We start from the raw sequence: 19,470 nt of genomic DNA on the forward strand, positions 1-19,470 counted from the left end.
TATTTATTTATTTATTTTTATTTTTTTTTTATTAAGTTTTATTTTGTCGATATACATTGTGGCTGATTATTGCTCCCCATCACCAAAACCTCCCTCCCTTCTCCCTCCCCCCTCCCCCTCCCCCCAACAATGTCCTTTCTGTTTGCTTGTCGTATCAACTTCAAGTAGTTGTGGTTGTTATATCTTCTTCCCCCCCCCCCCCGGTTTGTGTGTGTGTGTGTGTGTGTGTGTGAATTTATATATTAATTTTTAGCTCCCACCAATAAGTGAGAACATGTGGTATTTCTCTTTCTGTGCCTGACTTGTTTCATTTAATATAATTCTCTCAAGGTCCATCCATGTTGTTGCAAATGGCAGTATTTCATTCGTTTTTATAGCTGAGTAGTATTCCATTGTGTAGATGTACCACATTTTCCGTATCCACTCATCTGATGATGGACATTTGGGCTGGTTCCAACTCTTGGTTATTGTAAAGAGTGCAGCGATGAACACTGGGGAACAGGTATACCTTCGACTTGATGATTTCCATTCCTCTGGGTATATTCCCAACAGTGGGATAGCTGGGTCGTATGGTAGATCTATCTGCAATTGTTTGAGGAACCTCCATACCATTTTCCATAGAGGCTGCACCATTTTGCAGTCCCACCAACAATGTATGAGAGTTCCTTTTTCTCCGCAACCTCGCCAGCATTTATCGTTCAGAGTCTTTTGGATTTTAGCCATCCTAACTGGGGTTAGATGGTATCTCAATGTGGTTTTGATTTGCATTTCCTGGATGCTGAGTGATGTTGAGCATTTTTTCATATGTCTGTTGGCCATTTGTATATCTTCCTTAGAGAAATGCCTACTTAGCTCTTTTGCCCATTTTTTAATTGGGTTGCTTGTTTTCTTCTTGTAAAGTTGTTTGAGTTCCTTATATATTCTGGATATTAATCCTTTGTCAGATGTATATTTTGCAAATATTTTCTCCCACTCTGTTGGTTGTCTTTTAACTCTGTTAATTGTTTCTTTTGCTGTGCAGAAGCTTTTTAGTTTGATATAATCCCATTTGTTTATTTTTCCTTTGGTTGCCCGTGCTTTTGGGGTTGTATTCATGAAGTCTGTGCCCAGTCCTATTTCCTGAAGTGTTTCTCCTATGTTTTCTTTAAGAAGTTTTATTGTTTCAGGGTGTATATTTAAATCCTTAATCCATTTTGAGTTGATTTTAGTATACGGTGATAGGTATGGATCTAGTTTCATTCTCCTGCATATGGATATCCAGTTATCCCAGCACCATTTGCTGAAGAGGCAGTCCCTTCCCCAGTGAATAGGCTTGGTGCCTTTGTCAAAGATCAGATGGCAGTAAGTGTGTGGGTTGATTTCTGGATTCTCTATTCTATTCCATTGGTCAGTGTGTCTGTTTTTATGCCAGTACCATACTGTTTTGGTTATTATAGCTTTGTAGTATTTAAATAGCCACTTTATTCAACATTACTCAAATTGTCCTAATTCGAAGGTGCCACCTCTTTCCTGTTGGACATGTATCTATTAAACTCAGTATTTAAAGGCTAAAATAAATAAAAATAAATTTCCCAAATATAACGAATTAGAATCTCTGTATCTCATCTTGGTCAACCGTATTTGTTTAAAAAAGAAAATTGATGTATAATATCACATATTAGTAGTTTGGAAAATAAATTTAAAATACAATTAAAATAATCTTTGAACATTTTAAGAAGTGAAAAAATAAAAGCTACATTTTAAATGCGTATTTTAAATAAACTCTATACATACTCTTTATTTCCTTGTATTAGAACTTGAACAATAAACTGTAGTATGACCAACATTTTCATCCAAAATGATTCTATTTATAAAAATATAACATACATACTGTATTTTGTAATATTTCTCAAAAAGTGAGATAATTCTACCAATGTCAACCTGGTAAATATACATATATCTTCCTCAAATATTTTCTACTCAGAAAATGAAAAGAAATTAACCAATTCTCAGACAATAATTGTATGTTTAAATTAAAATAATTTACACTTTTATTACAAGCAGATTCATTAAAGAGAGGTTTTTTAAAAAAAAAAAGTTGTGCCACATTTTAGAACCAAACTTAAGTATAAAGTTTTTGGTATAAAGTGGAAATGTTGGTCATATGCTTAATTATAATTGAGGGTTCTGTTTCATTTGGCATAAGGAGTTTTCTTATACGTAATATAATGGTGCTCTCTGAAGCACATACACAGCTGACAATTACTCGTAATTACAATTATTAAGTATTTATGTATCTTCAGTTTGATCACATCCCTCTTTCTAACTAATATATAAAATAAGAGGAAAAGATTAATGATTCCCAGGATTTTTCAAGGTCACTTAAAGGAGCAGCACAACACTAAACAGATACACACACACACACACACACACACACACACACACACACACACAGAAACCAACATTTTAATAAAAAAACTACTGTTTTAACAACAAAGTAAATACCTAAAAAAAGATTTTGTCTAATGAGTAAAGCTGTAATAGAATGGTTTAATAATCTCATACAATATAAAAATACTTCGTTAGTACTTTTCCAAAACGTAAAAGAAAGCTTCCACCATCTTTTATATGACCTCTAAGTTTATATTTTCAGTCCATATCTTTCTTCTAAGACGTCAATCAGTTCTAGACATAATTTCCTGTCTTGCACAAAATTTGTTCTTCCCCTACTGCTCCCTGTCTCAAGAAATGGAACCATCATCCATGCACTTCTCAAGTCCAAACCCTAGCAAAAGACATTCTCAATATCCTTTTCCTCATTCACCACAGTCAATCAGTAATCGAATACTACATTTAAAAACACATTTTTTTCATATCTCTCTCTGCTTTACCCTATGTCTAATGTCACTGGCCTGTTACAAGCCTATATCTTTTGTCTGAAATAAATGAAACAACTTTCTAATTTGTCTCCCAGTAACCTTTCTTATCCCCTGTCCATTCTCCACATAAGAGCCAAAGTGACTTTTTAAGATGAAATTCTGATTATTTCATTGCTTCACACTAGGATCCTTTGATGGCTTCCCATTGTTCTTAGAATAAAATCTAGAACTGCAAAAAAATTTACAATGGCCAGCCTGATCTCATCAGTCTCATTCCACTCCACCTCCCAAATTTTGCCCTCATCACCCTCTTTGTTCATTACCTTCTATTACACAGCACTCTCGTAAAGCTACTACTCCCACCAGAATCTTTGTATGTGTTGTTCCCACTGTGAACAGTACTCATCTTGCATTCGGGGTTACCTCAAACATCTTTTCTTTAGAATATGCTCCCTGAATCTGTCCTATAGTTTTCTCACTGTATTTTCTACAGCTTACAGTTAAATACTTATTAGTGAAATTACATATTTTTCCTGTCTATCTTGCACCCTCTAACATCCATCAGAGCAGCAGGGACCTAGTCATTTTCTTTCCTCTTTTTTCCACTTTTTTTCCCTTACAGTGCTCATCCCCTTCCTTTTTTAAATCCACAGTGAGTATTACAATCGGGAAGACATAATATGTTAAAGTAATGAAGAATGAATGGGAAAAAAGTTGAAGAACTAGTTTTTCTTAATAAGCAACTCGATGGAAAGATACAGGCAAATTATGATTTTTTTTTTTTCCCCAGACTAAGCCTTACACAGCTTCAGATTGCAGCAAACTTCTAGAGTGGAAAAGAATTTTGTTATCCTTAGCCCCATATGATCACCAAAAACTCTTCCAGTTTGCTTGTCCTCCAGTAGTGACTCTCTACTTGGTGTTGGTTCAGATTGTCAGCATCTAGCCTGCATTAGAATTGGCTAATACCTCATGGACAACTTTAGATGCCCAGCTCACATCCAAGAGATTCTGCTCTCACTGGATTTCAGTCATTCTAGTCCTTTGCCTTTTTCTGACTTTAAATATATGATTTTTATCATTTAACCCAACTTTTCCAGCTAACTTCTATAAGAGCATGGGCCTGCTGCAAACTACTCTATTGTACCCTCTTTCCATGGCTTTAATGACAATTATTTAGATATTATTTAGATAATTATTTCATAATTTATATTTTTGGTTTTGACTCATTGAATGTTTTGAAATTAAACATTATTTGTTGAATTTTTAATATAATTATATGCATTGGAAAGCAAAAACATATAAAGAGGACACACTGGAGAAACTTGCTTCTTTATTCCCCTGCCCTCATCTACCCCCATTTCTACCCCACCTCTTAAAGCAATCATTTTAATTACTTTCTTGTTTATACCTCCAGTATTTCTTTATGCAAATACAGATAACTATAAATACATATCTCTATATTCCCCCCTTTCTTCAAAGGAGGTAGCATGCTATGTTTACTGTTCTGTACTTTCTATATGAACATACAGATCTTCCCTATTCATTTTTACAGTTGCATAATATTGCATTGTTCAGAAATGCAATCATTTATTCAATAACCTGTTGTTCCTTCACACTTAGTTTTTTCCCAGTGTTTTGATTATCTCTATCATATGTTATCTATATCATATTTCATGTATTATATTATACATATGTTATATGCAATATGGCATATGATATCTATAACCTTACAGATGTAAATTGATCTGTTTTCAGATTATCTGAGATAAGAATTTTAAGAAGTGAAAATGCTCTCATAAAGGGTAAACACATTTGTAGTTTAGTTAGGTATTACAGATAGCCCTTTATAGGAGTTGTACCATTTTGTACTTCCTCAAGCAATATTTGAGAATACTTCTTGCTATACAGTTCTATAAACAAATTCTATTATCAAAGTTTTATTTCTTTAAGTGTGATATATAATAAATGTTATCATATTAAAATTTTAATTTATTTCTTTCTTATTGTTGGTGTGGATAAACATCCTTTCATATTTGTATTCACATTTTTTCTTTGATACTTTCCCACTTTTCTATTTGGTTATTAATCTTAGGAGTACTTTACATTTTTAGAGGGATTAGTCTTTTTATAGAATATGAGTTGCAAATATTAAGTGTTGCTTGACTTTTGACTTTGCTTATTATTTTTAATTTTATGGAGTAAAATTTATCAATCTTTCCCTCTTGACTTCTAGACTTTGAGTCATAATTAGAAATACCCCCTTTTAAAGATAATAAAGAAATTAGCCATTTTTTAACACTAAATCTTTGTTCCATTTGAGTTTTTCCAGTATATAATATGAGCTCTAGATAAATTTTTTTCATCCAAAATCTGTCCAGTTATACCAAAACCAATTTCCAAATTAAATTTCCTTATCAGTTAGGGTCTATTTCTAGACTTACTGTCAATCTGTTTATAAGTTGATATGATATTTTTAATTATTGAGATTTTATGGTGTATTAGCTTATGAGGCTAAGTCTCCACTGTTGTGCTTCTTTGTTTCAGACTCTCAGGTTAATCTTACCTGTTCTGTTTCCATCAGAACTTTAGAATCAGGTTGTTTAGATCAAAAATTCTATTGGCATTTTCATTATCATATTAAAATTATCAATTAACTCAAAGAGAACTAATATATGTTTGGTACTTGTTTCCTATTCATAATACAAAATATGTCTTTCCTATTCATTCAAGTCAGTCTGCTTTTGTGACATTCAAGTGTGTGTGTACCTGCATGAGTGTGTATGTGTTTTGCTTGATTTATACTTTTTATTTTGAAAGCATAATAGCCTCACAGGAAGTTGTAAAAATAGTACAAAGTGTTCTTTGTTCCTTCACCCAACTTCCCCCAATGGTGACATATTATATGACTGTAATACAATATCAAAACCAGATAATTAACATTGGCACATTGCTGTTGACTAGACTCTAGACTTTCTCCTGTTTTCATTGTTCACTTAATGTGGGTGAAAAAATCTAAAATTGAATTTATTTGTGTGTATATGTAGCTCTAATTATATTCTATGTATTGATTCATGTAACCAGCACCAAAAACAAGACACAGAATGTTCCATCTCCTCAAAAAAAGTTAAGAAAGCAACCCCATTTATAATAGCTACCAAAAAATAAAATACCTATGAATAAATCTAACAAAGGGACATCTCTACAATGAAAACTACAACACACTGAAGAAATAAAAAGAATACAAAAAAGAAAAAATGGAAAGACATTCCATGCTTATGGATTGGTAAAATTAACGTTGTGTAAATGTCCATACTACTCAAAGTGATCTACAGGTTCAATGCAATCTCTATCAAATTACCAAAGACATTCTTCATGGAAATAGAAAAAGCAATCCTTACATTCATATGGGACAACAAAAGACCTCAAATAGCCAAAGCTATCCTGAATAAAAATGGGGAGCATTACACTACCTGACTTCCAATTATACTACAAAGCTACAGTAACCAAAACAGCATGGTATTGGCATAAACATAGACATTTGGACCAATGGAACATAATAGAAAGCCCAGAAATAATCCTACATTTTTACAACCAATTAATCTTAATAAAGGTGCTAAAAACACAAATTGGGGAAACGACAGCCTCTTCAAGAAATGGTGCTGGGCACCATGGGCCCTGCAGTATGAAGCTGGGGACTGGACCCTCCACCAACAGCCAGGCACACCACCAGCACCACAGGGCCCAACTAGGGTCCTGAGGCATGAAGCCAGACACCAGACCCTCTGCCCACAACCAGGCACACCACCAGTGCCATGGGGCCCACCCAGGGTCCTGGGGTATGGAGCCAGGGACTGGACCTCCTGCCCACAACCAGGCACACCACCAGTGCCAAGGAGCATGCCAAAAACATCACCTCCATGTTGGTAGCCCACTACAGCCACCACAGTAACCATGGATGCTGTGAAAGTGGCTAGATATCACAACCATCACACAGATGGTCCACCAGCCACTGGAGTGCATTGGCACAAGGAGAGTCACCAGCAGAGATGAAAGAAAAGAAGAGGATATCTGTCTCCACAAAACTCATTCCAGAGTGAAAGAAGAAACATCTGTTCTATGATAATTTGGGGGACCTGAACACACCTCTCAGCATTGGACAGATCATCTAGGCAACAAATCAACAGAGCAACCATTACTCTTTCAGAAGGATGGAAGAAATCTAGGGTAATTAGAGGGGCAAGGGGGAGGGAGATGGGGATGGGGAGAGATTGGACAAGGGCATAAAGAATAAATACAATAGGTAACAATATATGTACTAGTAATATTGATTTGATCAACATATGTCAACATTGAACCCCCAAAATATGTATAATCAAGTATGATTCGATAAAAATTAAAACAATTAAAAAAATAAATAAAAATAAATAAATGGTGCTGGGGAACCTGGACATCCATATATAGAAGAATGAAATTAGACCCATACCTCTCTCCATATACCAAAATCAACTCAAAATGGATTAAAGACTTAAATGTGAGGCCTAAAACTACAAATCTTCCAGAAGAAAACACAGGAGAAATGCTCTAAGAGTTAGGACAAGGCAACGATTTTATGAATGAGGTCTCAAAAGCACAGGCAACAAAAGTAAAAATAAGTAAATGGGATTATATCGAATTAAAAAGCTTCTGCACAGTAAAGGGAACAATCATCAGATCAAAAAGACAACCTACAGAATGGGAGAAAATATTTGCAAATTATGCATCCAACAAGGGGTTAATTTCCAGACTATACAAGGAACTCAAACAACTCAATAGTACAAAATCAAATAACCTAATTTAAAAATGGGCAAGGGAGCTCAATAGACATTTCTCAAAAGAAGACATACAAATGGCCAACAGGTACATGAAAAAATGTTCAACATCACTAATCATCAGGTTAATACAAATCAAAACCACCTTAAGACACTATCTCACCCCAGTTAGACTGGCCATGATCAAAAAGCCAGAAAATAACAAATGCTGGTAAGGATGCAGGAAAATGGGAACCCTCTTCCACTGTTGGTGGGACTTTAAAGGAGTCCAGTCATTATGGAAAACAGTATAAAGTTTCTTCAGACAACTACAGAAAGAATTACCACATGACCAGCAATCCCACTACTGGGTATATACCCAAAAAACGGAAAGCATCATGTTGAAGGGATACCTGCACCCCCATTTTTATTGCAGTTCTTTGCACAACAGCCAAGATATGGAACCAACTTAAATGTCCATCAACAGATGATTGGATAAAGAAAATGTAGTATATATACATAATTGAATACTACTTAGCAATAAAAAAGGATGAAATTCTGCTATTTGCAGTAACATAGATGAGCTTGGAGAAAATTATGTTGTGAAATAAGCCAGGCACAGAAAGAAAAATGTTGCATGTTCTCCCTCATATGTGGGCACTAAAAAAAAAGAGAACATAACAAGCAAGCCAGCAAACAAATAAATAATAAGTTTCTGTTAAAAGGAGGAGAAGAACAATGGTTACAAGAGGCAGGAAAGGAGAGTAGAGGAGGGATAGTGAGAGGCTGATTAATGGACACAAAAGCACAGCAAGATACATAAAATAAGCAACAAAATGTCAATAAGTGAGGAAAATGATGCCAAAGTATAGAGTTAGCTTTGATTTTTTCCTTCTTCTTTTTTAGAAATCAAAGTTGTCAATAGCCTAAAGTAATTTTTTATAATGTAACATGTTTTTTGTAAGCTTCATAGTAACACAAAAACTTATGAGACATACTAAAAATAAATAGCAAGAAAGCAAAATATAAAGCCAGAGAAAACCACGCAACCACAAGCAAAGACAGTAACATGGGAAAAAGGAAAAAAAGATCTAAAAAACAACCAGAAAAAAAAGTAAAATGGCAGTAATGAGTCTCTATATGTCAACAATAATCCTAGATGTAAAGTGATTAAGAACCCCAATTAAAAGACACAGAGTGGCTGAATTGATTATAAAACAAGAACCAAGAATATGCTGCCTACAAGAACACTTAATTGATCAAGACACATCAGCTGAAAGTGAAGGGATGGAAAAAGATATTTCATACAAATGGAAACCAAAAAAGAGCAGGAGTAGCTATACTTATATCAGGTAAAATAGACTTCAAGCCAACAAAAGTAAAAATAGATGAGGAAGTCATTATATAATGATAAAGGGATCAGTTCAATAAGAGGATATAACAATTCTATATAAATATGTGCCCAATTCCGAAGTACACAGTTATATAAAGCAATCACTATTGGCTCTAATGGGAGAGGTAGACTCCAACACAATAATAGTTGAGGACTTTAATACCCACTTTCAGAAAAGGACAGATCATCCAGACAGAAAATTAAACAGGAAATATCAATATTAATCTCTACTTTAGGCCAACTTGACCTAATGGACATTTATAGAACATTTCATCCAACAGCTGCAGAATACACATTCTTTCAGCAGCACATGGAACATTCTCTAGAATAGAATGTATGTTAGGACACAAAACAAGTCTCACAAAATTTTTAAAAATCAAAGTCACATCAATTACCTTGTCCAACCACAATGGATTAAAACTAGAAATTAACAAAACAAGGAGCACTATAAACCATACAAATGCATGGAAATTAAACAAAATGCTCCTAAACAACAAATGAACAAAATAAAAAATTAAGAAGAAAATTTAAAAATTCCTGGAGAAAAATGAAAATGAAAACACAACATTCCAGAACCTATGGATACAGCAAAAGCAGTTACAAGAGGGAACTTTATAGAAATAAATGCCTGCATCAAAAAAGAATAAAAACTCCAAAGAAACAACCTAATGTTACAGCTCAAGGAGCTGGAAAAATACAAATAAATTAAATGTGAAATCAGTAGAAGGAGAGAAATAACAAAAATTAAAGCAGAAATAAATGAATTAAAGATTTAAAGAAAAATGCAAAAGATCAACGAAACAGAGTTTTCTGAAAAGATAAAATCGGTCAAACTAGCTAAACTAATGAAGAAGAGAGGAGACTCAAATAAATAAAATCAGAAATGAAAAGGGAGACATTACAACAGATACCACAAAAATATAAAAGATAATAAGAGACTACTACAAAAACTATATGGGAGCAAACTGGACAACCTAGAAGAAATGAATAAATTTCTGGACACATACAACTTACCAAATTTGAATCATGAAAAACTAGAAAGCCTAAACAGACCAGTAGTGAGTAATGATATTGAAGCAGTAATAAAAAAGTCTTCCAACAAAGAAAACGCAGTAATAAAAAAGTCTTCCAACAAAGAAAACCCAGGACCAAATGGCTTCACTGCCATATTCTACCAAACATTTAAAGAACTAACACCAATTCTTCTCAAACTCTTCCCCAAAATTGAAGAGGATGGAATACTTTCAAACTCATTCTATGAGGCCAGCACTACCCTCATACCTAAACTGGAAAAAAAGACACAATGAAAAAAGAAAACTGCAGACCAATATCCCTAATGAGCACAGATGTGAAGATCCTCAACAAAATACTAGCAAACAGAATCCAGCAACACATTAAAAAGATCATACACCATGATCAAGTGGAATTCATCCCAGGGATGCAAGGATGGTTCAACATATGCAAATCTATAAACATGATACATGGCATCAACAGAATGAAGCAAAAAATACATATGATCATTTCAATAGATGCAGGAAAGCATTTGATAAGAACAAACACTCCTTCATGATAAAAACACTCAACAAATTAGGTATAGAAAGAATGTACCTCAACACAACGAAGGTCATATATGACAAACCCATAGCCAATATCATACTGAATGAACAAAAATTGGAGGCTTTTCTTCTAAGATCACTCATATGTGGAATCTAAAAAAAGAAAAATGGTTTTCACAGAATTAAAGAGTAGAATAATGGTACCAGGGTGGGAGGGGGGAGGACAGTGGTGGCATAATGGGTAAAAAAACTATGCTATTTACCCTAAGTGAATCATTGTGCAGTATATCCATATATTAAAATAAAATACTGTACCCCCAATAAATATGTACAAGTAAATGTTAAAATATTTTGAATTTTAAAAATGGGACCAAAAAAAGAAACTAATAATAGTCTATATACTCCAATCAAAAAACAAAATTGTCACTCTGGATTTAAAAGGAACAAACATGACAACTATATCATGCTTAGGAGAGGTACACCTTAAACACATATTAGTCACAGAAAGATTGAAAGTAGAAGAATAGAAAAGTATATATTATGCACATGCTAATAAAAAATAGCTGATGAAACTATACTAAAGTGAGAAAAAGACTAAATGGGTTACTAGAGATAAAGAAGGGTATTTCATAAGGGTAAAGGGGTCAGTAAAGCAAAGAGTTGCAGCAATTCTCAATTTGGGTTTAATTAATATAGCCTCAATATATATACAGCAAAAATAATAGAAACAAAAGAATAGACAAGTCCAAAACAATAAAGAAATATTTTATTATCATTTACAAGTCTAAAGAAATTTTCAAAGAAAACATACAAATATGTTCTTCCAAGACAGTGGACTTAATCTAGAAATAAAATAAAAATATTACAAGAAAATTTCTAAGTGTTCATAAATTAAATATATCCTTACAAATTACCCATGGCTTAAAGAAAAAAAAAAATACACTGAAAGACATATACAAACTGAAAGAATGAGAAAAACTATATCAAGACTTTTGAGATGTACCTAAACTTCTCTCTGGATAGAAACAATTATATATACAGCAACAACTATATATACCAATATACAGAAGATATATATGGTATTGGCACATGGACCAGTAGAACAGAATTGAGAACCTAGAAAACAAACCAGGTACTTACAGATCTTTGACATAGGCACCAAGAACATATATTAGGGAAAGGACAGCATCTTCAGTAAATGGTTGGGAAAACTGGATATCCACGTGAAGAAGAATGAAACTAGACCCATACCTCTTGCTTTGTATCAAAATCAATTCAAAATGGGTTAAAGACTTATGTATAAGACCTGAGACTATAAAACTTCTAGAAGAAAACACAGGGGAAACACATCAGAATGCAGGACTGGGCAAAGACTTTATGAAAAAGACCCCAAAAGCACAAGCAACAAAAGAAAAAATAAACAAAAGAAATTATATCAAACTAAAAAGCTTCTGCACAGCAAAGGAAACAATCAACAGAGTGAAAAGAATGGGAGAAAATATTTGCAAACTCTACATCTGACAAGGGCTTAATAACCAGAATATAGAAGGATCTCACTATAAAAAAAACCCAAAACCCCACAAATAATCCAATTTAAAAATGGGCAAGGGAGCTCAATAGACTTTTTCAAATGAAGATACAAATGGCCAGCAGGTATGTGAAAAAAATGCTCAACATCACTAAACACCAGGGAAATGTAAATCAAAACCATATTGAAATATCATCTCACACCAGTTAGACTGGCTATTATCAAAATGACTGAGAATAACAAATGCTGATGAGGATGTGAGGAAAAGGGAACTCTTCTACACTGTTGGTGGGACTGTAAAGTAGTACAGCCATTATGGAAAAGAGTATGGAGGCTTCTCAAACAACTACAGAAAGAACTGCCATACAATCCAGCAATCCCACTTCTAGGTACATACCCAAAGGAATGGAAATCCTTATGTAAAAGGGATACCTGCACTCCAGTGTTCATCACAGCTCTGTTTACAATAGCCAAGATTTGGAACCAACCTAAATGTCCACCGACTGGATGAGGAAAATGTGGTATATATACACAATGGAATACTACTCAGCTATAAAAAGAACGAAATTCTGCCATTTGTAGCAACATGGATGAGCTTGGAGAAAATTACGTTAAGTGAAATAGGCCAGGCACAGAAAGAGAAATACCACATGTCCTCACTCACAAGTGGGAGCTGACAAAGAAATGAAAGAAAGAAAGAAGGAAGGAAGGAGAGAAAAAGAAAGGAAGAAAGAAGAGAGAGAGAGAGAGAGAGAGAGAAAGACCACAATAAAAATGTAAACTTTCAGAAGGAGAAAACAGACCTATAGTTATTAGAGGTGGGAATGGGGGATTAGGAAGTAATTGGGTAAGGGACACAGAGTAATCACAATTTGTAATGATGAACATGATAATAATATTGATTTGATCATCATATACTGTACCCAAAATACTAGTCAACTCTGTACCCATAAATATGTATAATCAAAAATAAATAAATAAATAATAATCATAAAAGAAATTAAATTATACCCTTCTAAATAACCAATGGCTTAAAGAAAAAATATGCTGAAAGACATATTTGAATTGAAAGAATGATAAAAAATATATCAAGACTTTTGAGATGGAGCTAAATTTATGTTTGGAAGAAACAATTATATGTACTAATATATAGAAGATATGTGTGAATAAAATAAAAATATAACCATAAAAGTAAAATGATGAAAACTATAAAGACAAAAGCAGAAAAATGTATTGTCCTATACTCAAGTACACATAGACACATACACACTCAAATGCACACACACAAAGACATTTATTTTAAAAGATAAAACCTTCTCATAAAAAATTTCCAGGCCCTGGTGACATCACAAGTGATTTCTTTCAAAGATTTAATTTTTTAAATATTACACTTTTATAAAATAGCCCAGAGATTAGGAAAAGAAGAAATATTTTCCAGCTTTTTTTATGAGGCCAGCATAACATTGATGCCAAAACCTAACAATCACATTAATAAAAGGGAAAATCATAAGCTAAGCTTGTTCATGAATGCAGATGCAGATGTCTAAACAAAATATTAGCAAAACAAATCAAGCAAGTAACCAAATCCAATTTACTTCTAGAATAATGCAGAAATATTCTACTGTAATAATCTCGATAGATGCTTCAAATGCATCTGATAAAATTCAAAAATCATTAATTAATAAAATGTCTTAGTGAACTAGGAATGGAAGCAAACTGCCTTATTCTGATAGATGGTGTCAAATACCACACTTACTGGCAATACTTACAGTATTGCATCTACCAGTGAAATATCAAAAGCCTTTATCCTAAGGGACAAAAAAGCAAGGATGGTACACTGCTGTGGAGAAAGGATAGCCTTTAAATAAATGGTGATGAATCTATCAGTATCCATATAAAAAAGAATAAACCTGAATCCCTACCCTATAGAAAATCATTTCCAGCTCCTTTGTAACTTTTCTAATCTTTTATTAAAATGGTAATATAGGAAATGTCCTCATCATTTTGAATCAGGGAAAGGTTTCTTAAAGCGAACATTAAAGTCAAAAAGTTTATTTTACTCAAAAGATGCCATTAGCAATGTGAAAAGGTAAGTAATAAAGTGGGAGAAGATTTTTGTCATGAACATATATGACAAATGACCCCCCACTTAGCATAAATGAAGTCCTACAGATCAAATAATAACAAAAAGATAGTCAACCCAATGTAAAAATGAACAAAAGATTCGATCACACATTTAACAAAACTGCGTATTCATATGGCTAATAAATGCAGGAAAATATGTTCAATGCCATTAGTTATCTGAACAAGAAAATTAAAATCAGAATAAAATATCAAAACACACCCACTCATCAAAAATGCTAGTATTTAAAAACAATTAACAGTAGAATGACAGAAGAATAAATTTGTCCAAACACATTTTAAATTTATTAAAAATCTTAACATATTAAATCATATCTATTACGGCTTAATTTATGTATACCCTATGACCCAGCAATTCCACTGCAATATGTGTACTCAACAGAAATGTATTCATACATTCTCCCAAAAGACAACTGCAAGAATGTTCATAGAAACAATAATTATAATAGCCACAAGTTGGAAACAACATTAATTGTAGAATGAATGAACAAATTTTGGTATATTCATACAATGGATATGCCGTGCTGTACAATATAGTGACCATTCGCCATATATGCTCTTTAAATTTAAATTGATTAAAACTAAATAAAATTAAAATTTCAGTGCCTCATTTACACTAAACATATTTCAAATGCTCAGCAGCACATGTGGCTAGAGGCTACTGTATTGGACAGCAGAGATATAGAATATTTCCAACACTGCAGAAAATCTGATTGTACAGCACTGCTATACAGAGCAATGAAAATGAATTTGTTACATACAACAATATGAATGACTCATACTCACATAGTTGAGTAAAACAATGCAGACACAAATGACTATATGCTGTGTCATCCTGTGTATGCATTAAGTTCAAACACAAAACAAATTAACCTACTTCTTAAAGTACTCAGGATAGTGGTAACCACAGGGGATGAGGCAGTTAGTGACAAGAAGAGAGTTGAGTGCATGGTGGCGGGGAGGGGCTTCTGGAATTCTTATAACTATCGATTTCTTGAAATGGATTGTGGTTACACAGGTGTGTTCACTTTGTAAAAATTCATCAATCTATATACTTGCAATTAGTATGCACTTCTGAATATATGCTATGCTTCAATAAAAATAACTGTAAAAATGATATCTCTTGACTCTCTCCATTTACTATCTATAAGGCAGTCAGCCGGCAATCTCATCCTTCCTTTGAGCTCTACCCCACCTTCTTCTCCCATTTTTGTTAATTGAGTAATTTCTACTTTATCAGAGTATGTTGTGGGTTGAAAGTCCCCTCAAAATCATTGAACTTTGAATTGTGTACCCTAAGTTTTATGTATTAGAAACTTGGCCCCCACTGTGACTGTAGAGAGGGTGGAAAATACTATCATCCTAATTGAAAGGTGGGGCCTTGAAGAGGTGATTACATTGCAGGACCATTGCAGTAGTGAACAGATCAATAATGGTGGTCAGGGCATGGTTCTGAGACCTTTAAAAGGAGAGTGAATGAGGAACTATCACTCTCTGTGCTCTGCCATTTTCTGCCATGTGAGACCCCTGGGTCACTGTCACCACCACCAAGACCCTCACCAGATGTGTTTCCTGGACTTTGGACTTCCCAGTCTCCAAAACATAAACAATAAGTTTTGTTTTCTTTATAAATTAGCCAGTTCTATGTATTTTGTTATAAGCAACAGAAACAGACTAATACAAAGAATATTATATTTTATTCTCTTTTGTCACCCTTAGGTAGAGTTTAGTATTGGTCTTAATTCTAATACAAATTCATTATATTTATTTAAATATATTAGTTAGATAAGTAGTTAAATCTGTTTAAACATATGCAGTTTTCACCACCAGTCCTTTTACCAAAGTTTTCCTAATCATATCTTGGCTGGTTATAACTTCCCTTGCTGTTGATTCTTAAGGAATATCACTGTATTAGTCCATTTTTGTTGTTAATAACAGAATACCTGAGACTGGGTAATTTATAAAGAAAATAAGTTTATTTTTTACAGTTCTGGAGGCTGGGAAGTCTAAGATAAAGGGTGTGCATCTGGTGAGGGTCTTTTTGCTGGTGGGGACTCTCTGCACAGTCCTGAGGCAGCACCAGGCACAACATGGCAAGGAGTCTGAGAGTGTTAGCTCAGGTCTCTATTTCTTGTCTTATGATATGATTAATGCCCCACCCTCCTGATCTCATCTAATCTCAAAAGTCCTCTCAAACATAAGAGTGGAATTTCCCACTCTCTACTACTGTTACAGTGGGGATTAAGTTTCAACATGAATTTTGAAGGGGAAAAACATTCAAACCATAGCAATCTCATAAAATAATATCTCCTGTATTCTTCCATATCAAATCCATTTATAACTATAGGGCAGTTTGTAGATAAAATAATTAGTCAATATTTTATTTCCTTGAGAATTGTTTGTGCTTCTCCACAGTCTTCTATAAATAAATATTGCTGTTGAGAAATCTGACTGCAAACTTTGTTTGCTTTCCCTTTTTTTAGGTGACAAAAGGATTTTTTTTTCTTCACCTTTAAATCCTATAATTTTACTATGATATATCTCAGTGTTAATTGTTCTGGGTCAATTTCCCTAGACATTAATGTGCTATTTCAATATGTAGATTTAAATCTTATTTTATTTCAGTATTTATTTTTTATTTTTATTGTTTATTATTTCAGTAATTAATTTAGCTAGAGATTTAAATAAATATTAATTGTTTGATTGTTCACCTTTTCTCAGTAATTAATTTAGCTAGAGATTTAAATAAATATTAATTGTTTGATTGTTCACCTTTTCTCTTTAGAAACTCCAAGTATATGTGTGCTGGATCTTCTTTTCCTGTTGTCTATATTGTCATTTTTTTGTAATGCTTTATTTATTTTCATTTTATATTCTCAATTTTTTCTTTCTTGTTTTGTTTCCTATGCCCCTAATTATGCTTTCTATGTTATCTTTTCTTCATTGTGTGCTTTATAACAGTGCTGAAATTTTTTCCCCTTTTATTTCTTTTCTGAGTTCTGTCAATTCTTATTCCATAGCCTCCCTTATCTAGCTATTTTCTCCTGTTTTGTGGCAGTGATTGTTTCTTTTTTTCTTTTGAGTTTAAGTTTACATGTAGTTACATTTATATTTTTATCTGATTCAGGGTAACATTTGGGGGGGTGAGTTTTTATTGCCTATAGTAAAGTAACATTTGATAATTTTCACTTCTTTTGCCACAATTATTTTGCATGTAAGCAGAATTTCTTCCTTTTCTACTTCCTCATATTTGAATGAAATCAATTTTCTTAAACCAGAGACAGAAGATTGTAGGGTTTCCAAGCTCCAAAACTGAAGGATTCTCTCCTCTGCTGATGTAGACGACTTAAATATGGTTCCTATGGGTGGCAACACTTCCTCTGCCTCTCCAAACCTGTCCTACTTCAAAAGAACTTCTATGACCAGCCCTGAAGTTCTGAGATCTCTTCACATTTCTTGCTTTCAAAAGTTATGCATTCATTTGTAGCAGGTATACTTTCCAGCACTTTTTAAGATTTGTGATGTCTGGACCTCCTGTGTACTTTTTAAGTCTTCTCTCTTATTTTTTCCACAGAGATTCTGCCTTGACCTATCTACCTAAGATGTGTTCCTAGAATAACCACCTCAAGGTTAGGCCCTCTCCTTCTGAGCAGGAATATATTCTGGAGATATCTGAAGTTAATCATGAGGTCCTCTCCACATTTCCTGTTCTTTATACCATCTTTGTAAATCTACAAACTGGCTTCCAGTCCTGCTTCAATTTTGGCAATACTTATTTGCAGTTTCAACTTTGTCATTTTTTCTCTATCTCATAATTGTATTGAAACTATAGTATAATGTGCATGCATGCATGTGTGTGTGTGTAAGTGTGTGTTTGTTGTATTTCCTTTATTGCTCTGTTCGGTTACCAAGTGAGAAGATACAGAACCGTACTTCTGGAATACTACTATTATCTCTCTTATCTTACTGCTGGGAACATTTTCTTGGATGTTTCACATGAATTTTAAATGATGCATGTTAAAAACTGTACTGATCTTCAATCTAAGCTTTCTCTTCTCATTGAATTTCCTGTCTTAGTTAATGAAACTGTTATTCATTCAGTTCCCCAAACTGCAAGTCTGGATATAATACTAGATTTCTCCATATTCTGTACCAGGCACATCAAAATAAGTCTTACCCTATCCAAACTAAATATTTCTCAAATGTTCTATCATCTTTATCTCTAAATACCACTACTACATTCTATGTACTTTCCTTTTTTTCCAGTTTTTCCCTTCAGCTCCATCTTCCACACTGTCTTCAAAGTACACTATCTAAAATGCATATCTGGAGGGCTGGCCCATGGCTCACTCGGAAGAGTGTGGTGCTGATAACACCAAGGCCACGGGTTCGGATCCTATATAGGGATGGCCGGTTAGCTCACTGGTTGAGCATGGTGCTGACAACACCAAGCCGAGGGTTAAGATCCCCTTACCAGTCATCCTTTTTATAAAAAAATAAATAAATAAATAATAAAATGCATATCTGGGATAACATCATTCACATTGACATGGCAAAGAAAGCTTTCCATAATCCAGGATTTTATCTACCTCAATCTCTTTGTCTCATTCACCATTGCGTTATTCCTATTGTAATAAACTCCTGGTCAAGATATTTCACAAATTTTTGCCTCTACTTTTACCGCTCACTTTTCCTATGATATCTACACACTTTATGCAAATAAATTAGTTAAAAGAGAATTATGTATATGCATACATTTTGACAAAGTAACAATTTTTCCCTTTGCATTTGCTACCATGAAACACAGTATATCACTTGCCACACTATTCTAAAATCTTCCTAATGTTACTTTTCTTGTGTATTAAATGAATAATGATTATGAATAATCTATACGTACCGGAAGATGGCCAGTGTGATTGGTACAGCAGAAAAACCAGAAAATACAAGTATAGAAAAGATAAAAGCAATGAACAAAGGTAATTTATAGCACTTTGTATCACATTTCCCAGGTCTGGCATCAATAGAATCACCTTGATCATCTGTAGTTATTAATCCCTCTTTAATGCAAGAACAATTGTAGTACACCTAAGAATAATGAAGAGGAAACAATCTTTCAGAAACATAGTCATGAAGAAAAACATCTTTTATCATGAAATAAAAACTAAATCAATAAATGCAGGGAGACTGGACAGTTTTATTAATA

The 19,470-nt window shown here is 33.6% G+C and overlaps 1 protein-coding gene across 1 annotated transcript in view; it reads right to left on the reverse strand.

Moving 5' to 3' along the window:
• The window catches only part of SLCO6A1 (solute carrier organic anion transporter family member 6A1), a 174,697-nt gene that overhangs the window by 74,053 nt on the left and 81,174 nt on the right, over positions 1-19,470 (reverse strand). The window contains exon 10 of the mRNA XM_063087614.1: positions 19,165-19,352. Within this exon, the coding sequence (XP_062943684.1) occupies positions 19,165-19,352 (188 nt within the window). The remainder of the gene's footprint in view (positions 1-19,164; positions 19,353-19,470) is intronic.

The sequence above is a fragment of the Cynocephalus volans genome, chromosome 2, assembly GCF_027409185.1.
Source record: "Cynocephalus volans isolate mCynVol1 chromosome 2, mCynVol1.pri, whole genome shotgun sequence".
Lineage (NCBI taxonomy): Eukaryota > Metazoa > Chordata > Mammalia > Dermoptera > Cynocephalidae > Cynocephalus > Cynocephalus volans.